General features: G+C 41.2%; 1 protein-coding gene and 1 gene segment (V, D, J or C); one reads left to right on the top strand and one right to left on the bottom strand.

Annotated features, from left to right (window-relative positions):
- The window catches only part of LOC133138129 (Ig kappa chain V-III region MOPC 63-like), a 340,842-nt gene that overhangs the window by 68,641 nt on the left and 245,727 nt on the right, over window positions 1–26,474 (top strand).
- LOC133138109 (E3 ubiquitin/ISG15 ligase TRIM25-like) lies at window positions 5,418–13,597 on the bottom strand. Of its 2 annotated transcripts, none has more exons than XM_061256575.1 (5): window positions 12,865–13,596; window positions 11,056–11,151; window positions 10,377–10,610; window positions 10,074–10,230; window positions 5,418–6,936 (listed from the first exon to the last, which is right to left on the bottom strand). In XM_061256575.1, exons 1-5 carry the CDS (start codon window positions 13,453–13,455, stop codon window positions 6,410–6,412), a joined length of 1,605 nt encoding a protein of 534 aa, XP_061112559.1. In that variant the 5' UTR covers window positions 13,456–13,596; the 3' UTR covers window positions 5,418–6,409. The 2 variants fall into 2 exon arrangements, with proteins under 2 accessions (XP_061112559.1, XP_061112560.1); XM_061256576.1 differs by having other exon boundaries at window positions 6,776–6,936; window positions 10,012–10,230; window positions 12,865–13,597.

Genomic DNA, 26,474 nt, shown 5'->3' on the forward strand with positions numbered 1-26,474 from the left:
TGATTGGACCCTCAGCCTCTGAGTTCTCCACAAACTGAGATTTCAGCAATAATGCAAATCCCGGGAGCATATATTGAGTAATGGTGGCGCAGGTACGAGTCGAGTGTAATCACTCCCGAGGTTTGCGTAAGTTGCAAACCCAAATTTCTAAATTCTAATCTTAAATGGAGTCAGATAAATGAGTAAAACTATAATAACAATTAAGCTTACAATATGGCCCCATTTGACAACGGAGAATATTAAGAATTGTACTAATCTGTTTCAGGCCAGCCGTAAGCGGGATATGGGGCAGGTCAATCCATATCCGACCTGTGGCAACAGACCCAGTGCATTAGTGTTCTGCAGTGGGTTGGTAGCATTTTCTCCTGGATTAGTTAAGTCATTTTGTTTGTTTGCTGTTTCTAATTCAGTTTAGTTGTCATTACAGTGTTCTGCTGTGTATTTGTTTGTTTGTTAGCTAATAGAAGTAGTGTTTATTTAGATTACAGTGAAACTGGGTTAGGTGTTTGTTTCTCTCAGGTGAGCTAGGCTATTGAGTTAGGCTATTGTTTTTACTGGCTGGCAGGCCACAGCTTTTGTTGTAGGAGGAGCCAATAGTTTGCACCCTGCTTAGGGTATAATTACTGGCACACCTGAACTCACTTCAGTGAGCATCAGTGTTCTGCAGTGGGTTGGTAGCATTTTCTCCTGGATTAGTTAAGTCATTTTGTTTGTTTGCTGTTTCTAACTCAGTTTAGTTGTCATTATAGTGTTCTGCTGTGTATTTGTTTGTTTGTTAGCTAATAGAAGTGGTGTTTATTTAGATTACAGTGAAACTGGGTTAGGTGTTTGTTTCTCTCAGGTGAGCTAGGCTATTGAGTTAGGCTATTGTTTTTACTGGCTGGCAGGCCACAGCTTTTTTTGTAGGAGGAGCCAATAGTTTGCACCCTGCTTAGGGTATAATTACTGGCACACCTGAACTCACTTCAGTGTGCATTAGTGTTCTGCAGTGGGTTGGTAGCATTTTCTGAATTCAGCGTCAGTGTTATTTAAGCAGTTGTGCAGCGCACCAGTGGCAGCTGTGTGCGGCAGCCTCGGCTACTTGCCGCAGGCGTACAAAGTCGGGGGTGTCTATCTACGGGTGTCCATCGAGGCTGTCTGAGAGCCTGATGAGTGTTTTGTTTTCGCTGCCTGCCCTCATTTCTCTACGTTTTATTCCTCTTGTCCTCCCTAGTTCCCTCCATGTGTTTCCTTCCCATCCCTGTCCTCTCTCCTCTACCCAGGTCCAAGTCAGGTAGAAGGTTCGCCCCCCGCCAACATGGGCAGAATATCTCAAACCTCATCTTCCCTCCCAGATCGGCTGGTATTGATCTCTGTGTGGCTGGTGGCCTCTGGAACTGCCAATCCGCCGTCCAGAAAGCAGACTTCATATCTGCCTATGCCTCCCACCTCACCCCAAACTTTCTTGCTTTAACTGAAACGTGGCTCTCACCAGAGAACACGGCCACCCTTGCTGCCCTTTCCTCTGCCTTCTCTTTTTCCCACACACCCAGAACCTCTGGCAGAGGAGGTGGCACAGGTCTCCTAATCTCATCCTCATGGAGATCTAGTGTCTTCTCCTCATCCCTCTCTTTCATGCGGTTTCTGTTACTTTGCCGTGCAAACTGTTTATTATTGTTGTCTATCCCCCCCGGGTCTGGGGAGCTTCTTGGATGAGATGGACATCCTCCTTAGCTCCTCACCAGTAAATTACACCCCCTGATCCTCCTGAGTGACTTCAACCTCAACTCGGAGTCCACCCAGTCTACCTTTCTCTCCCTCCTTTCTTCTTTTGGCCTTACCCTCACTCTTTCCCCTCCCACCCACAAAGCAGGCAACCTTCTTGACCTCATCTTCACAAGGAGCTGCACAACAACCAACCTCTCTGTAACACCACTCCATATATCTGACCACTCCTTCATCTCTTTTTCTCTTCCACTCTCCTCTAACACCCATCCATCTCTCCCACCATCCACTGTCACCTGTCGGCGGAACCTACGCCACCTGTCTTCCTCCACCCTCTCATCTACAATCCTCTCCTCCCTACCATCCACGGAGTCTTTCTCCCGACTCTCTCCCGATGATGCTGCTACAACTCTCATGTCCTCCCTCTCATCTTCCTTTGACTCCCTGTGTCCCCTCACCACCAAACTAGCTCGGGCCTCCCCCCCCAGTCCTTGGCTTTCTGATGCTCTACGAGCTGTCCAAACCGAACTGCGGGCAGCGGAGAGAAAATGGAAAAGGTCCTGTCTCCCCAGTAATATAGCTTCCTTCCATGCCCTCTTATCATCTTTCCATTCCTCTATCTCTCGAGCAAAATCTTCTTTCTTTCACTCGAAAATTAACGCGGCCACCTCTAATCCCTGCAAACTGTTTTCAACCTTCTCCTCTCTTCTGGCCCCCCCTTCCCCCGCACCCCCCTCATCACTCACACCTGATGACTTTGTCTCCTTCTTTGAAAAGAAGGTTGACGCCATTTGCAATTCCTTCTCCCAACCCTATCCCCCTGCTGACCCTCCTACCTTCCCCAACTCCCTAGTCTCCTTTTCTCCCCTCTCTGACGCCGACACATTGAAACTCCTTACATCCCACCGCCCGACCACCTGTCCTCTTGACCCCATCCCCTCTCCCCTCCTACAATCTATATCCAATGACATTCTCCCTTTTCTCTCCTCTCTAATCAACACCTCCCTCTCTTCCCTGAAGAGGGCCAGAGTCACTCCCCTGCTCAAAAAACCTACTCTTGACCCCTCTGCCCTGAACAACTACGGGCGGTCTGCTCCCAACTGTCCACTTATCTTCTCCAGAACAATCTCCATGACCCCAACCAGTCTGGCTTCAAGAGTGGCCACTCCACTGAGACTGCCCTGCTCGCAGTCACTGAGGCACTCCATTCTGCTTCCCGCTTTTCAATTTCCGAAGTGGAGATCGAAATCATCTTGGGTGAAATATATTTTATTGGGTAAAAAATATTGTATTTTTTTCTATCAGTTGTGGTGTTGTGACAGGGACAGGCAAAGCGAAGGCCTGGAAGGAGGTGACAGATGCTGTTAATGTTGCCTCTGTAGACAATAGAACCATATCCGAGGTTAAACGTAAATGGTTTGACATGAAACTGGAGGCAAAGAAACGCATAAGCGCACAAAAAAAACATGCATCAGCCACAGGAGGAGGAGGCTCACAGGCACAAATATCACCTGCTGACGAGCGCATCGCTGGCATTATTGGGGAGACCTCTCTGTCAGGAATTATACCTGACGGAGACACCGACATGCCTCCACTGGAGACAACATCAAACCCAGATGGTAAGGTGATAATTGCTGTATCATAATACATTCTGAAAACCATCACTGATAGCTTAGTGGTTAGTGTAGTTTAACCTAGGTCGTACAGTCCCACCAAACAAACAGAACATTTGTGGGGGTTTCTCTTCGGATTGAATGAAGTGGAAATGGGAAACCAGTAATGTTATATTGTGCGATATGGTGCGTAATGGATATCAGTGTCGGAATGTAGAGCTATTTAACATTCATTTCAAGAAAGGATACGGATAACGTATAGCCCACTGCAGTTTTGTATGCATCGTCTTCAAATTATTTGAATCTTAATAGCCTAAAGCTCTGTTTTATACTGTACAGCTCCAAACAACTCTTCAAGGGTTCTGAATATCTGTATGTTTGCACTAGGACTCGGAACTGTACTGTGCTCTCAGGTCCACTTTTGCACGTGTTCTTGTGTTTGATTTGCACTTTGTTGTACGTCGCTCTGGATAAGAGCGTCTGCTAAATGCCACGTAATGTAATGTAATGTAATGTAAAATAAGTCAGTCTGCAGCCAATGTAAATTAAACATTTTTCAAATAAGATTTCAAATGAAAAAAGAGCCACACATAAAACGAAAAAAAAACAAACGTTGTCTCATATTTCTAGCTGGCGAGTGCTCCTCCCATGATGTGGCTCCACCACCTGCTGCCGCCACTGCTGCTCCTGCTGCACCCAGGTACCATGGCCGAAGAGGTGATCCGGCTGTCCTTATGGATGAGGTCCTGAGGAATCAAGAAAGTCTACTTACAGCAGTCAACCAAATCAACACGTCCCTCCAAGAAATTAACACCAGCTTGAAGGAAATCTGCAAGGCACTTTTGCGTCCTCAACAATAAAGTGTTATGTTGTCAGTATTGTGTGATGTCTGTGTTTATCCTGGGAAAACACTTATTTACTACAAGATAATCAAGCTACTCTCTTTTACTCTGATAATTAAATATAGCCTATTTGTATACATTTTAAAGAGCATGACCTGAAAATGAACTGAGGTAGCCTACTGAAACAGGATGTTGTATATAAATATAAAACAAAATACAAATGAAACTAACTTTTTGCAAAGCTTGTCGGCCTAAAATGTGCACAGCTTATTCAGTTTTAGCAACACTTACCTTAAAATTGCTCTACAAGTCGCTGGCGTGTCTGTATAGCAGCCGCACTTCGAGGCCCAAGAGCTGGTTCCGGAGGCAGTCGTTCCTCTGCATTGGGGACTTCAGGCAGGGGAAGGCCCTGTTTAATGGCCACATTGTGCAGGACACAGCAGGCTAATATTATTTTGCACACCTTCACGGGTGCATAAAGAAGGGTACCACCTTTATTGTCCAGGCAGATCCATCTTGCCTTCAAGACCCCGTTTGTGCACTCCACAACGGCCTGAGTAGCAGCGTGTGCCTCACAGATCAGTTGCACATTAACGGAATGAAAGTTTTTCCGGTTTATGTAAGCAAATGCATCACAAAGAATGTGTAATCTATTGAGTTGATTTTCATAGATAATTCACAATCATGAACCTAATCTGGATCTTAAACCTGCTAATTGCCAACTCATTTAACTAAATGTATTATATTTTTAATTGTCATGTTCATATCACGTGTTTCAAAGGCATCTGCGTATTGTTTACATAACAGCGCAATATGAATAAAAACGTAAATTTCCAATAGTGACAAGCATTATTTATGTGCATTCTTGAATTTACACAAGCACTACGTGTGGTGAGCAGCAGGTGTAGATTTTGTTAGTAGCTACGAAAAGATCGGAGCTACTAAAATATTGATGAATGCCAAAAACCCGTAAATTTCCCTCTACTCGCATTTTACACACAAATTCGTTAAGCTCACGTTTCATGAATGAGACCCATTGTGTGTAGAGCCCTGACCAATCACATCTCAGGACCACAGCCTTGACCAATCACATCTCAAGAACCCAGCCCTGACCAATCAATTTTCAAGAACCCAGCGCTGACCAATCACATCTGAGGACCCCAGCCCTGACCAATCAGTGCATGCAGGTCAATCAGTGCCCTGGAAACCTTCCCAAAGCTCCTCCTCACAGGACGTTTGAGAAATTGAAGCATCTGAATTCAGGGATATGCTGCTGCAGTTTATTAATCAATTCTATTCAAAACTGTTTTCATACTATTATGACATTATTCATACAGAAAGAAACAGAACAGAAGATACAAATACACAGTATGAAGGGGGAAGTCAAACACTGCCAAATTAAAAAATGTTAAATGAAAGATATTAAAATGTGTTCTGAATATTTGTCAATTTACATTGATCAGGTGCAATCTCAATTTGTTTATAATGGTGGAATTTTAAAATGTCCCATCATTTTCTGGAAATCTTTTAAAATATTATTTTACTTTTCCTGCATGATTTTGATTAACACAGACAGTTTTCATCTGCAAAGAAGTCTCAATGGTAGCTTTTATGGCTGAAAGACAATGCGCTTGAAGCAGCTCTAAACAGAGTGAACAGCGATGGAATTTCCAGAGGCTTCTCAATTATCTTCTCTCAATCACATGAAATATTTTCACATCAAGGTAAATCTCTACCCTTTGTCTAGTGAGCCAGCCTGGTTCAGCTCAACAGTGGGAAAGGGCTATAATGAGCCACCCTGGTTCAGCTCGACAGTGGAAAAGGGCGGTAATGAGCCAGCCTGGTTCAGCTCGACAGTGGGAAAGGGCTATAATGAGTCAGCCTGGTTCAGCTCTACAGTGGGAAAGGGCTATAATGAGTCAGCCTGGTTCAGCTCTACAGTGGGAACGGGCTATAATGAGCCAGCCTGGTTCAGCTCTACAGTGGTAAAGGGCTATAATCAGCCCAGAAACCATTAGTTACAGTGTCTGCTGAGCAAATAGTCCAACCCAGACAATAAATTATATTGTCGCCAAAAACACAATGGCAACGCAGGCAAAACCCAGGATAGATGGGCTGAGTGAATGTGGTCTGAACTTTTATTTAAATCAACTGAATTAACATATTTAGTGTCATGTAATTCCTTTTCTGTCTCATTTTGGTGCTTTTCCATCTCTTTAATTACAGCTGATCTTCCCTTCACTCTCTACCTCATCCCAGATCACACAGTTTTACAGAGGACCCACACCAAACCCAAAACCCAAGATAGAGGGGCTGAGTGAATGTGGTCTGGACTCTGTGCAGGAGGGTCATTGTGTCAGAGACGCTGTAGAAGGACAGAGTTCCTGCCCTGTGATCCAGGTACACACCTATTCTGGAGGAGGAGGGAACAGGGATTTCAGTTCTCTCATTATTGTGCCAGAAATAGTAACTGGAGGGAGTGCAGAACAAACTCCAGGACTTGTTATTACATCCCATTCCACAGACATTACCCAGCCCTTTCCTGCTGATCTCTTTATATGACACTGCTATAGAAACCACACGCCCACTCCACTCAGCCTCCCAGTAACAGCGTTCAGACACACCCTCTCTGCACAACACTTGGGGGCAGTACTTAAATCTCTCTCGATGATCAGGATATGACTGGATCTCTCTCACACAGGTCACCACTCTGTTCCCCTCAGACAGACGGAGGTTTCTGTGCGCTGTGTTGGGGTCTAGTGTGAGCTGACAGCCATCTGATGGAGGAGAAGAGAGGAGAGCTCCACTGACATATTTTACACATCATACATATTTTACACATCTTTCATATTTTATGTATTTAAATCTCATATTTTCTTTATTGTTCTCATTTTTAAGATGTTTAAAGCTTTTTAAACTTGCTTGTGTCTTCTGAAAGTTACTTTTCACTTATTCTTACCCTTTTTTACCCTGATTTTCAACCACTATGACTTTGATCTTAATTATTTTATGTTACTGCATATTGGTAACTTTCTCCACACCATCCTTCTACAGGACATACAGTATATTATCATATATGATTAATATGTTTAATGCCAGGATGACTGCAGCTGAACTGAGATGTGATGGAGATGAACAAGATCCTTAAAGCAAGTCAGTCATTAAAAAATAAAATTATACAAATAATCTATTTTTCATATTTCCTTATAATCTGTTTTTCTTCATCCATTGATTTAAGGTTTAATTAAAGACTCACATAGTAAGAACTCCTGTCTGGTCTGGGGCTCTAAAGATTTTTCTGTTTTAATAATATCCTGGAGAAATGTATACTTATTTCTTTAAAAATTGCAGTTGAACGATATCACCCAGAATACAGTGTCAGTATCAGCTGTTGCACTAAAACAGAGCAAAGAGATGAGACAGAATGGTTTCATAATAAAACTGCTGAGGAATTTTGATTGAAAACATTCAGGAAAGACTGCTTGATCCTAACTTGATTCATCTCTCCCACACACAGTCAAAAAGAATACCTCTTGCTCTGTCATCACAACTGCTCCTCATAATATTATGGCCACATGCAGCATCACAGGAACTCATTTCTTTCTCACAGACCAGCACATTAATGAATTATTTAGTGGACTTTTTCTCCAAAGAGACATACAGTTGATTAGACTACACATCCAAGGGCCAATCCAAATGTGAGGTTAAAGGCCTTGCTCAAGGGCCCAGCAGCTGCACTGATGTTATTGTGGCTGCACCGGGGATTGAACCACCAACCCTCCAGGTCACCTTAGCCACCTTAACCACCAGGCTATAGCACAGTGTCATCTTGTGGGATATAGGCATGAATAACATTACACAGATTTCCTGCAACATTGGTATCTTTTAATAAGGCTTGTTTGAGTTGTTGTCAATTTCATTCTGCAGCACCATCAGACTGTCTCTGAGGTTATTGATCAGATCTTTGATCATGACGTTGATATGGAGGAGAGAGCACACAGACATTCACATGTCACCCCCCTACTCAGCAACCTCCACTGGCTGCCTGTTATGGCTTGCATCAAATTTAAAACTTTGGTGCTCGCGTACCAGGCAGTTAAGGGATCAGCCCCTGTATATATTCAATCACTCATCAAGACCTATACACCAGCAAGACCCCTCCGTTCTGCCACTTTGTGCTGTCTGGCGCCTCCCCCTCGCCACACCTGCACTTCCCGCTCACGACTGCTGTCTGTCCTGGTCCCACGGTGGTGGAATGACCTCCTTGTGGATGTCAGAACGGCAGAGTCTCTGACGTCTTTCAAGCGCAGACTGAAGACTCATCTCTTCAGGCTACACCTTTCCCTCCCTAACTCACCACCATGATTAGCCTTATATATGCCATAGACTGTAATGGCACTTATATAGTTGTACAGATATTGTTGTTTTTTGTATTAGCTATTGTATTGTTGTACTCGGGGTATTCTAGCTGCCAACTGTGGTATGCTAGTTTGGAGGTTGATGTATTTGTCAAGGGTTCTGATTATATCTGTATGGTTACACTAGGACTCGGAACTGTACTGTCCTCTCAGGTCCTCTTCACACTTGTTCTTGTGTTTGATCCGCACTTTGTTGTACGTCGCTCTGGATAAGAGCGTCTGCTAAATGCCATGTAATGTAATGTAACACACAAACACAAAGAGAAAGAGACACACCCTCTTCAATGTAAAGAGATAGATAATCAAAGAGAATCCTATATCTGGTATTGTCTGGTTATAAGCATAATTTAGATATTTTCACGAATATAATTCTTCAAACTGCCATTTTTATCAAAAGTCCTGGAAAGAATAGCTCCTTCACAATTCCACAGTTTTTTTCTTAAGCCAAAATACCATTTTTTGGACCCTAGCCTATCCATTTTTGAGACGCAGTGCGTTCAGAGATGCTCTTCTGCATACCACTGTTTACATGCGTGGTTATTTGCTTTACTGTCACCTTCAACCAGACTGGCCCTTTCCTCTGACCTCTCTCATAACAATTTGTTTTTGCCTGCACACTGCTCCTGGATGTTTTTGGTTTTTTGCACCATTGTCTGCAAACTCTAGAGACTGTTGTACGTGAAAATCCCATGAGATTGACTGAAGAAATATTTGCATTAACAAGTTGGTGTCCAAGCCTACCTAATAAATTGCTCAATGAGTTATTAGAAATTGTATAGCACTTTGGTTGACGGTAGTTACACTACATTACATTAATGGCATTTGGCAGATGCTCTTATCCAGAGCGACGTACAACTAAGAGCAAAGTGCATACCCAAAACCAGGGATAAGTGCACTGAAAGACCCTAGAGGGAAGGACAATTTCAACTGCTACCCGCACAACAAAGATCAGGACCAGGGCCTATTAGATTTTTTGTATTATTATTTTTTATCGTGATACCGCAACACGCAAATGTATGAACAAACCGCTGACCTAGCCAAACACCGCTTAACTCGGCAAACACGGCTTACCTAGCCAAACACCGCTTAACTCGGCAAACACCGCTTCGTAGCCAAACACCGCTTAACTCGGCAAACACCGCTTACCTAGCCAAACACCACTTACGTAGCCAAACACTGCTTACCTAGACAAACTAAACATCCTAATACACAAGTAAATATCACAGATAAAGACAACACATAACCTGTGAGAAAGAGACTCTCACCACTCACCCCTCTCATTAATAATATATAACCTGTGAGACAGACTGAAATGTCACTCACCCCTCTCATTAATAATACATAATCTGTGAGACAGACTGAAATGTCACTCACCCCTCTCATTAATAATATATAACCTGTGAAAGTTCCTTTCATGTTGTAAGAGTGAATCACCTCACCAGTGTGTTGTGTGCAGTGACTAAACACACTTTCTGCAGCAGGGTTTGTCCACCAACCTCTTCCACAAACTTTGAACTCCGCCTTGAAAACATCCTCCAGTCGCTCTTTCAGTTCAGAGAGAGATTTCCTCACAGCCTCAAAAGAAACGTTTGGACTGACAGTGATGCTGAGTAAGTCTCCAGGTCCAGGAGGGGCACAGAGGGACTGACAGCTCTGCAGACAGACAGACAGAAAGAGACAGACAGTGAACACAGGTTGCTGTGCAGATACCAGGAGCAGATCTTTGTAAAAGAAGAACACACCTCACCATGTTTGTACAGTGTACACAGTGCAGACTGTCAGAGAGCCAGTGATGTTACCTGGAGGAAATGGATGTGATCCTCTGTGTGTGAAAGCTGCTCCAGCTCAGCCTCTCTCCTCCTCAGCTCAGCAATCTCCTGCTCCAGTCGCTCCAGGAGTCCTTCAGCCCGACTAACTTTAGCCTTCTCCCGATCTCTGATCAGCTCTTTCACCTCAGAGCGCCTTCTCTCAATGGAGTGGATCATCTCAGTAAAAATCCTCTCACTGTCCTCCACTGCTGTCTGTGCAGAGCGCTGTTAGGGGACACACAGATTCCACAATAATTTCTAAACAATATAGTGAATTAAAAAGTATAATAACAGTCATCAAATGAATAATAAATACAGATGAGATAAAAAACCCCCACAAATAATAAAAGGACAATAATTTAATAAAAACGCATTCAAAAACAATTGAATTCCTTTGTAACTGAGGTTGATATCGGAGATGTAAAATGACCAAGAGTTAAAACTGTGTCAGGTTCCAGTTCCTTGTGTAAAGCATTCAGGATCAATAAAAATTGATTGATTGATTGAAACTTTTATTTTAACAGGGAAAACACACTGCGACATGCCCAAACAATAATACATGTTAAACAATTCATAAAAAATGAATAAAAATGCAAAAACACCAGCCAACCATAAATGAAATGGCTCTTCCAGCAGTCAGCTGTTGTCTTCTCCTCTGGTCAGTACCCACCTTGAGTGACTGCACAGCCTGTCTCAGATCCTGCAGCTCCTTCTCTCTCTCCTGGATTCTCTGCTGGAATTTACTCTGTGTCACCCCCAGCTGCTTCTGTGAAGAAACACACACAATCCAGGTTTAAAAACGCTGGTGAAGGCACTCCAGCAAGCCCTAAGGAATCAGGGCCGTACATTTTGGGCCTCGGCCCAAGAGAGGGTACTCACCTCACCGACACACACTATTCCCACCCCGATGTTGCCACAACACCACCATCCATAATCACACACTATGTTCATAACATGGGACCTGTTTCAATTCTACTGAAACACATTATTCTCACCTCACCAACACACACTATTCCCACCCCGATGTTGCCACACCACCATCCATAATCACACACTATGTTCATAACATGGGACCTGCTTCAATTCTACTGAAACACATTATTCCATGCACTGTCAGAAACCAACAGAGCAGATGGTCAAAATTAATGACTGACATGTTGATCCCAAACACAAATTAAAAGCCAAGACCTGAACCAAAATGTCAGCATAGAGTTGTGCTGGCCTGGGACCTGTTTTACCTTGCATTAGAAGTAATACAATTCTAGATCAGCAGTCCGACTCTGACATGCTTGATACATAAGCCCCCTGAATTTGGTGTTTAAAAACTATCTCCTGTTTTCATGTTCTGTATCATTTTGTTACACTGCACATATTTTATAAATGAGACATAAGGTACAACTCCTGAACTACAGTTTGATGTTTTTGAGTACACTGAGAAGAAAAGAAACCGCAGTATTATATTATATTCAAAAACATGCACACATACAAACCTACCTTAAACAGAGGCTCAGGGAGGAGAGGCGTAGTTTGCCTTTCATTGGAGACAGCTGTATTCGCCTATTCTAGCAGAGTTCATGCTGTTTTTTTATTTCCCATTCAAAATTGATTGACTGATTTAAACTTTTGTTGTAACAGGGAAAACACACTGCGACATGCCCAAACAATAATACAATTTTAAACATCACATTTTTAGAAAACTGGCTACAAAGAAATGGGTCTGACTAATCACGACCAAAACTATGCAACACGTAACTACCTGCTTCAGAAATTAATAGAATACATATTTGCAAGATGTGCATGACGGAGAAACGTCGTTTGAATGATAATTAGACTAGCTTGCTTGCTCGCGAGTTCCAAGGCTCGTAGCTAATGATGAAATTACAACGTGAACGTGGCAACTGGAAAGTCCTACCTACCTTTTGAACCGATATATAAGATAACAAGTAAGTATTGTTGTTTAATCGTGCTTTCATCATTTAAAACGTGCCTACCTGAGTGATATTATTCACGAACTACGGCTGGGGACGCGGTGCTTTTCATTACAAGTTGTACTCGCTCTAAAGATGCGATGATAGATTGAGACAAATTGGAAGGGGGGTGGTGTGGAGAGCGTCATACTAAAAAGTATTGATAAGGTGTATTTTTTTACTGGATAATACAATACAATTCCCTCTTTAAATGGTAAAGAATTTCAATAACAAATAAATAAATAATTAATTCCATTAACACCAGCCAATAAAGGGCACTTCTGGGGGGCCACCTGATTCTACAGCAAATGAACGCCTCTTTTAAACTTGACAGACAAAGAAGCACTAAAAATAGTAATGAATAGTAAAGTAATGAATAAGGCATATCCAGTTGGAGTGCAGTGTAATGATTCAGCTGATTTCTCATTTTCACTGCTCAGGTATTTTCAGTATTTTTGGGTTTATGTTAAAAATGTATGTTTATGTTGCCAGTGAAGAGCTCCATTCCTTACCTGTTTCTCATTCCTTTCTGCTACCACTGAGACTGTATCATGGCTTCTGTGTTCATCCATCACACACAGCAGACAGATACACTGCTGATCACTACGACAGAAAACCTCCAACAGTTTGTCATGATTAGAGCAGATCTTCTCCTGCAGGTTTCCAGTGGCTTTGACCAGTTTGTGTTTCTTAAGAGGAGGAGATTCATAGTGAGTCTGGAGGTGAATTTCACAGTAAGATGCCAGACACACCAGACAGGACTTGATGGCTTTGCGCTTTCTCCCAGTACAGAGATCACACACCACATCTCCAGGTCCAGCGTAACAGTGAGCAAGAGGAGCAGCTTGGAGTCCTGTCTTCTTCAGTTTCTCCACCACTTCAGCCAGCATGGTGTTTCTGCCCAGAACAGGCCTTGGGGTGAAGGTCTGACTGCACTGGGGACAGCTGTAAACACCAATATGATCATCCTGATCCCAGCAGTCCTTAATGCAGCCCATACAGTAACTGTGTCCACAGTGAATAGTCACCGGATCCTTCAGAAGATCCAGACAGATTGAACAGCTGAACTGGTCCTGATCCACCGAGATATTGGCCTCAGCCATTTCACTGCTCACACTGACAGAGATGGAGTTTATCTGTGTTTCTCTGACAATTACATTTATTTTCTCTGAAAGAGGCGGAGTAAAGTTTCATTTCTCTGAAACTGCGTGACAGAGTGAGTGGCAGTGACTTCATGATTCTGCCCACAGCTGCAGCAGGTGTGGCATTGGCCTGAGGCCAGGCTGAGCAAAGAGTGCAGATTCATGAGGAAATATTCAACTTGTATCTCAGGTTGTATGTGAAATAGTTCCAACCAAAAATAATATGAAATTTTATTCACATGTATAACCTCTGGGGTCATGATTTTGCTTGATTAGTTACTTTGGAGTTAGATCTATATTAATGTAAAGTCTTCCTCCTTGAACCATTCCTGCCACACACCAGGTGACTCCACTGCAGAAATGTCGCTATTCTGGTTTCCACATCGAGAGAGAGAGAGAGAGTGTGTGTGTGTGTGTGTGTGTGTGTGTGTGTGTGTGTGTATTCAACAAACAAAACATTTTCTCTTCTCTGTCACGGGTTCTGAGTAAAAATAGTTCACTTAAATAACAAAATCAAAATTCAATTCAAACGCAGCACAGGAAGTATATTCTCAATGTAGGAAACGTGCACAAGGTTCAACCAAAGAGGCTATGAATCCAGTCGCCACCTGGACAAAGACAAATCTCTGGAAAGGATCTTTTTTAAAAATCACACGAGGATCCCCAAATCTGATCAAATTCATTTTGTCACTCAATACAGTACAGAAGCAGCTAAAATAAAAATAATAATCAAACAAAATTGGAGCCTTATCCAAAGTGATCCTTCCTGGATTTTGGTTTTCCCTAATCAACCATTAGAAATATCAATGAAAACTGTCGTAATATAATTGTCTTAATGCCTTTCATAAAGATACGCAATTTGGATATGTAAATGAAAGGCCACTACTTATCCTGTTCTCATTGAGGGCCTAGACTTTGATCTGTACAGTCTCTATTCTACTACCTCTTCTCTGTTTGTTGTATCGTTATGAGATATTTCTATTGTCAGTGGATATTATTTAATTATTCTATTCCACTGTTATTTTTTAGACATTGTACATTTCTATAGTACAGTGGTTTGATGCGTTTCTATGTAAAAGATACTGCTTAATGCCAACCTTAATTTTCTGAAGTTTAACTTTTTTGTTATTCCTTTTATTTATTTTTTATTTATTTTTTTGCTGGTGCCAGGAATTTATTGCTTTGCATTTCTTTTTCCTTTATGTACTGTAGGTTGCAAAGTTTGTCGCTCTGGATAAGAGCGTCTGCCAAATGCCATTCATGTAATGTAATGTAATGATGTGGGTGACCAACTCCCCAGGAACAGACTCACGAACCCCAAGACATGAGACGACCACAGCAGGTCTAATCAGTGACACTTTATTTACCAGTGGACACAGGGAGAGATTCTCAAGGGCAGTCCAAAAGAACTGTAAAAAACGTCATGATACATCCGTCTTTGTTGACAATCCTTGGTCACTCCCATTAGAATGTACCCACCAAATACTACCCTCCATGCTGGCAAACACCCAGTGCCCAGCCCAGCCCTCCCCTGCCCAAGGCCTTGACATCCCGCACCTATCTGTACATTTCATCACTGATCATAAGCCAAAGACAGAGGCATCCTGCCCTCATGGACCAGTGACTGTAGATTTAGAGAAGGTGACAGAACAGGGCCTGACCCCCTGACCAGATGCACAGAGACCATACAGTGGTGTCCAAAAGTCTGAGACCACATTCAAATGTGGGGTTTTTCCATATAATCCTGGAAATAAACAGAAAGCTTTAGGATTTAAAAAAGCTTTGCTTGAACATTTCCATTACATTAATGGCGTTTGGCAGACGCTCTTATCCAGGGTGATGTACAGTTGATTAGATTAAGCTGGAGACAATCCCCCCTGGAGGAATGCAAGGAGCAGGAGACAATCCTCCACTGGAGCAATGCAACAATGCAGGGAACCAAGGGCGGTGCAGATTGTGGCTACACCGGGGATCAAACCACCAAACTCACAGGTCCCAGTCATGTATCTTAGCCACTACGCTACAGGCCACTTCTGAATGACTCAAAGACCAAAGAAGATCAAGGAGTGGACAATCCACAATCACTTCAAGCCCATTCACGAGGGCACTTGAAGACTGACAAAAGCCAAGCATTCAGTAACATGCCAGCTTGAGTGCACCTTGCCATTAAAGCATAAGGTGGCCATACAATAGACTGAGAAATTCTTAAATTAATGTCATTTTTTCAAAGATTCAATTTTTCACTCAAATTGTTATGCTGATTATATAATTATTCATGAAAAAGTTGTTTTCCAGTCCTGTTCAGGGGAATGTTGATGGAATGTCTAAAATGGCAGCAATGATCCCCTCACCTTTTCTTTGTACTAGATTTTGTTTGAAGGGAGTTTGGAGGCAGAAAGATCCACGGCACAGACAGACACACAGCTGCACAGATCTTATTGTGGTCACACTGGGGCTTGAACCACCAACCTTCCGGGTCTCAGTGAAGCACCTTAGTCACTTGGGCTAGGCGCTAGGCTGCCCATGTTTGACATGGCATTTTGATGACCCCTGTCAACAGTGTTAATGGATTTTTATTTCAGTCATAGGCTGTATCTTCAAGCACTTGTCGCTGTTCCTGCAGTTGTGCAGGTTATTGTTCCCCACTCCTGCTGCCACATAAATAAACAACAAATAGGCCTGCTTGTTCTTAAAACAGATTAGCCTGAAACTATTGTCTCAATATAAGGTGTATATTACAACCACTAGAGGGGGCTGTAGAGTCAACATTCGGCTTCTAATGATTTTTTTATGATTGCCAAGAGACATTTTATGAAACAATTCACCCTTTTCTCAAAACTGTTAACACAGTCCCACGCAAAACTCAAAAACTGTGGTCATTTAAAAGAGAACTAGCATTAAAAAAACATTGTGCGACTGCTCTGGCCGGCCTGGCTCCCCTTCTTCCTGTTGCTGCATGTTATTTTCTGTGTTATTTAGGAATACAACCAGGTGTACCATGTTGTTTTCCATGTTATTTAGGAATGCAACCAGGTGTATCATGTTGTTTTCTGTGTTATTTAGGAATGCAACCAGGTGGACCATGTTGTTTCCATGTTATTTAGGAATGCAACCAGGTGTACCATGTTGTTTTCCATGTTATTTAGGAATGCAACCAGGTGTACCATGTTGTTTTCCATGTTATTTAGGAATGCAACCAGGTGTTGTGTTTGATTTGCACTTTGTTGTACGTCGCTCTGGATAAGAGCGTCTGCTAAATGCCATGTAATGTAATGTAATGTAATGTAATGTGTACCATGTTGTTTTCCATGTTATTTAGGAATAACATGGAAAACAACCAGGTGTACCATGTTGTAAGGCAAGGCGGTGGAGGACGCCCCACTGGCTGATGGAGGCACATTGGCTCATGTTGCTTCCTCGTTGTTCTGGCACCTCAACAATGGAATGCTGGCCAATGATATTTCTTCCACTGCTCCGCCTCTTTGTCAGGTTAAACTCGCATCAACAAAGACATATTCGTGGGGTTCGGCCAGAGCATCAAGCTGAAAAATTCTCAACAAAAAATGGTAGATATATTGTAAATACAGTAAGGTAGGTAATACAGTAATTTACAGTTGGGCACTTCAGCACTCTAGCTCACTGGGCAGCTTGTTCATTTTGAGAATCCATTGTTCAGAAGCTCACAGACACAAACTGTGGCCCTATTGATTGATCCTGAGATGGTGACTGATTTGTGTTTACATCTGGAGAAAGGTGTGACCTGAGTTTAGGTTGTGTATGTTTGTTGTAAGAGCACAGCATGTAACCACTGATTCATGAGGCATTTGTTTGTAGAGATTTGCAGGAAAAGGTTGAGCATCTACAGCATGTGTTAAAACAATTGAGAAAAACTGTAATTCAGCCACCCATCAATTTACTCATGAAAAAATGACACCTACATTTTTATTTTATTTTAGAGATTTTACAGAGAATTAGGTCAATATCCATTATTCATCAAAATATCAAAGAGGACAATCAAGTTTTGGAAGCATCTAAACAATAGCGACACCAACTCTTACCATTACAAAGCCCTGCGATGCTAAGAGCTGAGCAAAGGAAAGAGTCCCCTCTCACAGCTGGTCCTGAGGCTCAGTTCACTAACCTCCCCTAACAGAGAGAGAATCCCGATGTAATAACATGATGTTGAGTTATTTTAGCTCATCAGGGTTAGTCCATTCTTCAGTCTTAAGTACACTTTGTACAGTGTTCAGATTTTTGGATATGCTTCTTGCCTAAGTGCCAGCACCCAGCACCTAGCTGACTGGAATGCCCTTTGTTTATCACTGGCATATAATCCATTCTGTTTATTGATACTGCATTGAAATTTATACATATGACCTTTGGAGAGGCAAGTTATGTACTGGCTTATCCTTTGTGGCAGAAGTCTATTTACCTGGGGGTCTGTGTTTTCCCATGACTGGATGCCACTGATTTTTCAGAGTTGTGCAGATTAGGGACATTGACCTAAATGAAGAGGGCACTGTGGCTTTCGTGTAATGCTTTAGGAGCAGGTAACATCATATTTATCAGCGATATGATGAATAAAATAGACTGACATCGATTCTGTTTTAGAGATGAGGCGCTGAACAAAACTTGGCATCATCATTTGAAAGTTCCGACACATCCTGAAAGCGCGAGGCCCATTGCGGAGTTTAAACAGATAAAGATAACACGCGTAGACTCACGTGTACATCTACAATACAGTGGGTGAGTGTACACCCTACAGCGCAATTTCAGCACTGTTGCTGGGAAACCTCCGGCCAGAACGGCCAGTCTCCTGCGCGCACAAAAGCTGCACTCAGGGCGAGTCAAGATCGCTTCAGGGAGCCCGCTGTCTAAACTCCCCCCTCCTCCTGCATTTTTGGGTTGGTTTCACTAGCTGCTCCTCCTGGCTACTGTGTTTCTACCTTTCATTCACTGATTCCTTCTGAAGTCCTTCTGATTGTTCATTACCTACATACTCCATCACATTTAACTGTGAAAGAGCTGGTGTAATGATCTGGAACAACTGACAAGCTTTCATGAAGATTATATGGCGTGAATGTGTTTGGGTTTGATTTGCAAGTGCTGTTCCTGAATTCTGGGTTGCAGGGTGAAACCACAGATTTGAAAGACATCCTGCATGGCTTCTGTCCTCTACATCCTAACTCCAGAAGGTTTCTGCTTGGGAAAGTGAGTTTGGGGCTCTGGTGACAGGAAGGAAAAGTAGCCACTGTCTTCTTGCGGTGGCCAAATAGCAGGTTAAGAGGGCTACAAGAGGCCAGGGGCCTCATTTATAAAACTGTGCTTAGGATTCACGTCTTAAGGTTGCGTAAGCATGAAACCTAGGACGTGCGTACGCAAAAAAATATTCTGATTTATAAAACAGTGCATACGCACGTCCCACGCCAGTTTTCCTTTATAAATCACGATCAACTCTAAATGTGGCGCAACTTTGCCAGCCTCATGTCCCGCCCACAGTTGCCTATAAATAGGCAGTGAAACACCCCTAATGAATATGCATTTCACGAAGACGACAATGGCAAATGCTGAAAAGAAGGCCAAGAAAAGGGATTTCAGCCATTTGATTGCCTCTGAAAAGCTACAGGTGTGGGAATTACCCTGATTGATTGTAAATGACGAACAGTTCTGCACAACGAATGTGATGACGATGATGATAATAATAATAATAATAATAATAATAATAATAATACTACACTTACTAATACTTATTTGTCTTGCACCATTGGAAAAAAAACATAATATATGAATATAACAATATATGAAACTTTGCTCGTATCTGCCGACTGACGCATTGTAAACGGCATCAGTGCAGCGCAATTTGTCCGGCTGTTCACCATATTATTTATGAGAATACATTTAATAACATGAAGTATTGTTTAACAATTCGTCTACATATTTGAGGGATTATTTTACAACATCTCCGTTTATATTTATCATCCTAAATCATATTTTTTGGGCACTCCAGGGAGCATCAATCAAACAGCTGTTTGTTTATTCGTTGTGAGAGGCTTTTATCCATTTTTGCAAATTAACTCTTCGTTTATGATACGTGAGAGGTAATATTTCATTACATTACATTACATTACTTTACATTGCATGGCATTTAGCAGACGCTCTTATCCAGAGCGACGTACAACAAAGTGCAAATTAAACACAAGAACAAGTGCAAAGAGGACCTGAGAGGACAGTATAGTTCCGAGTCCTAGTGTAAACATGCAGAAAATCAGAACCCTTTAAGAGTACAATCAACAACAATCAATTTCGATTTATTTTACACAGTGGTATCTGTTGTGTATCATTTTCGACTTCTCTCGTCGCCAAATGTTGTGTTGCACTTAGGAAGGGAGAGAACCCGTATAGCGAGATGCAACAATACAACACTTTAATAAGTATAACAGGGACGAAGCACGTCCTTACAGCAGCCATACCCAGCCACAACTCCCGGCAAATCTTTATACCTTTTTACATCCTGTTTCACTTCCCGTTTTCCTGGTCTTACGTCACGAGCATTAAAGGCACAGTCTCTCATTTCTCCAGTTAATGTGCGTACGCATGGGTCAGAGTTTCCGTGGAGGACCGCACATTTTCCGGTCAAGTTCGTTTTTTATAAATGCCAAAGTTTGCTTAGAAAGTGGCGTACGCATTCTTTTGTGCCTACGCAACGTTTATAAATGAGGCCCCAGAACAGCTATCTCACTGTAGGCTAAGCTAGGCAAAATGGCGGACCGCCCGAACGTTGAACTCCTCTTCGGAATAAATTGTTCAAAACAGTTCGTCCGTCGAATATAACAACTCGTAGAGTTCACGGGTTGTGTGCTCACGTTATTACACTCAAACGCTTTAGAAATAGGTGGACTACGTATTTTCACAGTTAACTTTTCAAAACAACAGCTTAGCAACACATTCCTCGCAATCTTTTTTAATCTTCCCTCCTCTACTCTCCAACGTCTCTCTCTCGTTTTTTCCACTTCCCCCTCACCCCTGACCTTCAACTCACTTTTCATTGGCGAGTGACAATAAACAAAAAGCAAAACTTTACAGTTGAATCTTTTCAAAATAAAACATATTTACAATATGCCCAGCATGGTGCACATAGTATTTTGAAAAAACAAAATACATTTGTAATATATCATGTAATTAACACAATACATGAACTTAAACATGAAATCCTTGCAATTGCACAGTATGCAATATTAAACCTCATAGTTTTTAACCTTTTAAATCCTATTTATTCTACTTATTCTATTTATTAATTCCTATTCATGAATCAATGAACTTTTAATATCTAGGCATAATTTTCCATAGGGCTACACATAACTGAAGCTTAGGCCTGTGCTACTCGTGTGTCAGTATCAGAGGAAAAGCACAACTCAATAAATTCACTGAATGTATTGTTCACTATGTTCTTATGCCTAATTCACTGAATGCATTTTTCACAATAAAATATGAATTAATGTATGAAAATCAGCTTTTGTTTTATCTTTCAACTTGTCATTATTAGTTTAAAACTTAACAGTATATTTCTATTTATTGCAGTTACTTACCCTTATTATGGACGTAACTCCTCCTCCAACCTATTTGGTTGCTTTTGTTTTGCTCTTTGTTGAGTGATACAATTTAGATTTTCTATATCATGAGGTTTATAAAAACAGTCCCCTAACTTAACATTGGTGGAACACTGAGTTAAAAGCAGAAAACCAGTCCAGCATCTGAATGCAATGTAAGTGAAGTACATTTACGGACTTTGACTCATGTTAATTAATGATTACAAGATTGAGAAATGGAAGAATGAAGTTAGCTCACATTAACGTTACTGCGTTGAGCAAAACTGGAATCTAGACGTATAGGGGGTGGAAATATAGGTTGAGAGACATTTTGACATAGACGGACTAGGTTAACCCCAATACAGCTCAGGGTTGACATGGATATGGCATGGCTATGTCCTAGTTTCTAGAAAACTTTCACTTTTCAGTGAAATGTAGCCAGATTTTCTCCTGAAAAAGTTCAGTTTGCTAACATTATATCTAGCTTGCTATCCTACCTGCAAGGTTTTGCCGCCGTCGAGTGCAATGATTGCGATCAAACTGCTATTGGGAACAGGGTACCAGTTCAGCGATTATTTTTCCGAAAAGCCATCCAGTATCGGTAGTTTTGCTACCTTTTGCTCCTCGTTCTTTTTTATCCAGTCTTTTCTGCGACCCACTTTTATCCTTCAAGGGCATTTTCACACTAGGCAGCTAAATAGCGCTCAATATTTTACACATTAGACTAGTTAATATCAACACATGATCAAGACAGTTCACATTAGAAAACATGAATTTCGCATCATCACATATTGTACAAAGAAAGTGTAATAACCATGACCGAGGCAAATTTGCTTATTTAAGGATATATAAACACACACCAGTGTTAAAGTAAACGCAGTTGTGCCATTTTTCGGTGAATGAATAAAAAAAGACCTGTAAAAAACGGCGTACTGACATAAGACACGGAGAGACATGGGCCTTCCTAAACCAGGCGCCCCGGTCCCGCTGCACCTGCTTGTTTAGCCATTCCAAAATGTTCTTCATTGTTAGCTTATAGAGCACATTGTTTGTAGCGACAGCAACTTAACTGGCTAACTGCTTTATAAAAGCAAGATGGCGGCTACTGTGCACTGGCAGTATTTAACCAGTTAATATAATTTAGCTAACGTATCCATTCTCAAATTGTAATTATATCGGTAGCTAGCTGTGTGAGTTTTATGTATTGTGTTACTGAGGGATTTGTGAGGGAAATGCGACATTGGATCAGGCGGTAAGAGCAGTCGGCTGGCAGTCGGAGGGTTGCCAGTTCAGTGTCCCTGAGCAAGACACCTAACCCCAAAATGTTCCTGACGAGCTGGTTGGTGCCTTGCATGGCAACCAGTCCCCGTACGTGTGTTTCCAGTGTGTTACAGGAAACACACATATTCAGAAAGAAATTTTTTATAAGTAAATAATTCACCATCATTGTTGAACAATTGATTAACAAGCAAAACACCTCTGTCAAACCAACTCTTATTAAACAGTGTTTTGTTTTTTAATCTTGTGTCTTTATTATTCCATATGAAATACTTGTGCGGAGAGAAGTTATGCTTATAAATTAAGGACCAGCATAGAAACATTTGTTTGTGATAGTGTGATAACTTAAGCGGGATTTTTGTGACATCATAATTACAAAGGAGTAAAAAGTATAGACCTCCAAGGGAATTAAAGATATGTGTAGGGATAAAATTCCATATGGATGTAGTGTTTTTAAAGTATTGTTTGATCCATTTTACTTTGAATGTAGCATTTAGAGAGGAGAAATCCAATACACCAAGGCCACCTGGATGCAGCTCATTCATAATTACTTGCTTTTTTTATATAATGGGATTTATTTTTCCAAATGAAATTGAATATGAGCTTGTCTATTTTTGTGCAAAGATCATTAGGGAAATTTAATGCTAACGCAGAATAGATTACTCTAGAGAGGCCTTCCACTTTGACTACTAGGGATCTCCCTACGAGAGAAAGATCTCTTTGCAGCCACATATTAAACCTCTGTTGAATTGAAATAATCAAGGGATTGAAGTTATCTTTCACACGAGTATTCTGGTCCTTGTGAATTATAATACCAAGATATTTAATTTTACTTTTGACAGGGATGTCGTAAATCATGACGTCTGAACAGCTTTTAATTGATAGTAATTCACATTTGGCAACATTAAGACAAAGACCAGAGGCTTTGGAAAATGATCCAATCACCTTGATAGATTCCCTAATCTGGGCTTTATTTTTTAGAAACAACATGGCGTCGTCGGCTAACTGGCTTATGGTAACAGTTTGATATGGTCTGAAAGAAGTTGCATGGCCAGCAGAAATAGGTATGGGGAGATGGGACATCCCTGATGAATACCTCTACTTACATCAAATCTTTTGGCTGTACCGTATGGCAGTTTGATGGAGGCATTTCCATTAGCATATAGAGTTCTAATAGATTTAATGAAAAAATCCCCAAATCCAAATGTTTCCAGGGCTTTAAAAAGAAAAGAATGTTCAACAGAATCGAATGCCTTGTAAAAATCAAGGAGAAGTATGAAACCATCGTCATCAACCAATTCTGAGTAGTCAATAATATCAAGCACCAGTCTTATATTATTGGTTATATGTCTCTCAGCCATAAAACCAGACTGTGTTTCATCTATTATGTCAATTAGAGCTTTTTTGATTCTTTTGGCTTGACAAATTGCTATTATTGTATAATCGCAGTTCAGAAGGGAAATTGGGCACCAGTTATCAAGATTCAAAGTGTCTTTCTGAGGTTTGGGAATAAGGTTAATCAAGCCCTGGGTCATAGTGGGGGGGAGACTTCCATTATTAATACTCTCCATGTAAACTCTATGTAGGAAAGGAGAATTGCTTATAAAACTCAGAAGTCAAACCTTCAGTCCCCGGAGATTTGTTTAGTTTAAGACTTTTTATAGCCCCTTCAACATCTTTTTCAGAAATTGGAGAATCGCAATTAATCTCATTGCAGTTGCTAATAGTTTTTTTTATTATTCAAATTTTCAAAAAAATCTATAAGAGCTAAAAGTGAAGATTTAGATTCATAAAGATTACTGTACAAATTTTCACAGAGAATGGAGATCTCCCCTGGATCCTGTGTCACCTTGTCATTCATTTTAAGCCCAGTTATTCCGTTAGTTTTACAATGTTGCTTTTCCAGTTTAAAGAAATAGCTCAAATTTTGTTCTCCTTCTTCCAACCACTTTTTTCTAGAGCAAATATAAGCCCCTCTTGCTTTATAAATGTATTATTTATCGAACTTAAATTGTAACTCAGCAAGTTTAACTTTATTTTCTTCTGAAATATTACTACATGGAATGCTTGACACTGAAACAATTTATTAAATCAAATCATGTTCTTCTCTTTTTTCTCTTTTGCTAGGACAGCTCCAGTTTTCATTATTAATTTTCTTAGCTCATATTTTTAAAATTCCCAATGTTTACATAAAGTTTTCTCACTAATAGCGTTTTGCCATTGTAGCTGAATTAAGTCTAAAATCTTTTTCTCCAGTTGGTCATTGATCAAAAGTGAGTTATTCAGCTTCCAGTGTGTTAAATTTATTTGGATTTCTTTATGAGCAGGCCACTGCAGTTCCAATAATATAGCTTTGTGGTCTGATAGGGGGGCGGGTAGGTTTTCCACTCTGGTTTTCCAGCCAGTAATCTATCTGGATTGTAGGGAGCCACTTTTGTTCTTCCATGTGTATTCAACTAAATTGGGATTATTGGCTCTCCATATTTCTAGTAAATCAAATCTATTCAGAAAATTGGAAATAAACGTATTAGATTCTGTATCATCCCTCATGGCCATCTGTCCAATCTACCATCCAGAGCAAGATTAAAAACCCCTCCCATTATTATTCTTATACCTGGAAATCTATTTCTCAAAGAATCCATTTTAGTGCTTAGATTCAAAGAATACAGCATTTTCTTTCCTATTATTATATCCATACAGATTTACAATTAAGAATACTTCATCATTTAAAGAGACAACCAAAATAATAAAATGTCCATTTGGGTCTGTGGTAGAAGAAATGACCTTCCCGGTGAAATTATGATTGAGTGTCAGAATCCCTGCTGAACGGTTTGTCCAATGTGAAAACCATAAATCCTGTCCCCATTGAGATCTCCAGAAATTGCAGTCATCTGAATGTGTTTCTTGAATCAAACTGAAGCTAGCATTAAAGCTTTTTGCATAAAGAAAAATAGCCTTGCGCCTTGTTTTGTCTCTGAGTCCCCGAGCATTGAACGATACAAAGGTTAAAGAAGAAATAACGAGTTTAAATAAAATAGACTAACAACTAAGCTTATTACCCCGAGAGTTAAAGAACAGCACTCTCCTAGTGCAACAGAACTCTCTCCTCAGAGAGCAACAATTGAAATACTATTCAGTAACAGAACCAGCTGAAATTCAAGTAATTTTACCAAGGTGCATACAAGAACAAGACAGTTATTTTATGCCATTAACTTGCTTTGCAAGATAGTTGGGGCTATATTAGATAAAAATAAAAAGAGAAAACAATATATAATAGTTCACTGCGACCCACTATAAAGTAATTAGGAGTCACATTTTTAGTGTTTTCACTCTTTAGGTAGGAAAATGTCCTTTTTCTCAATATAGGGCTTAGCTCCCACAAAGTAGTCGAGCTTGCCCTCTTTGTGTGCACGCTCCACTTGTGGCCATAACTGACTGCGCTTCATTTGATCGTCTGGTGAGAGATCCTCTTTGAAATGCAGCTTTTCTTTCTCAAGGAACTCGTTGTTTTTGGCTGCCCTCCAGATGCTTTCCCGAAAGTGTCTCATTGTAAAATTTTTTACTCCTCTATGTTTGCCATCTTGTTGCGGCTTTCCAACACGGTGGACACTATCAATTACATCTGGGAGTTTTCCTTTACAGTTGGGCGCAATCGTTTGGCAGATGTTTATTACCTTCTCTCTAACTTGACAGAGACCGCACTCCTCTCCGTCAGTGAATCACTCCATGCTGCACGAGCAGCCTCCCTCTCCTCTGTCCTCATTCTTCTAGATCTCTCTGCTGCCTTCAACACTGGATCACTCCATCCTCCTGTCCGCCCTGTCAGCAACGGGCATCTGTGGCACAGCCCTGTACTGGATTGAGTCCTACCTCTCTGGTCGCTCCTTCCAGGTTGCCTGGGCTGGTACAGTATCGACACCTCGGCCCCTTGCCACAGGAGTTCCCCAGGGCTCAGTCCTAGGCCCGCTTCTTTCTTCTCTTTACACTCATTCCCTTGGCCCTGTGATCACTGCACTTAGGCTATCCTACCGCTGCTATGCGGACGATACCCAACTCTTCATCTAGTTCCCACCATCTGATACACAGGTTTCAGCCCGTATCTCTACTTGCCTGAGT

Source organism: Conger conger, chromosome 10, assembly GCF_963514075.1.
Source record: "Conger conger chromosome 10, fConCon1.1, whole genome shotgun sequence".
NCBI classification, from domain to species: domain Eukaryota; kingdom Metazoa; phylum Chordata; class Actinopteri; order Anguilliformes; family Congridae; genus Conger; species Conger conger.

What these genes read in the sequence shown, in the direction of transcription:
- LOC133138109 (XM_061256575.1), bottom strand. Translation starts at nt 13,455, where the DNA reads ATGGCTGAGGCCAATATCTCGGTGGATCAGGACCAGTTCAGCTGTTCA. An exon ending in ATCACATCCATTTCCTCCAG is followed by an intron (nt 10,231 to 10,376) that starts GTAACATCACTG and finishes GTCTGTCTGCAG; the next exon opens with AGCTGTCAGTCCCTCTGTGC. An exon ending in GTTCAAAGTTTGTGGAAGAG is followed by an intron (nt 6,937 to 10,073) that starts GTTGGTGGACAA and finishes CTCCTCCATCAG; the next exon opens with ATGGCTGTCAGCTCACACTA.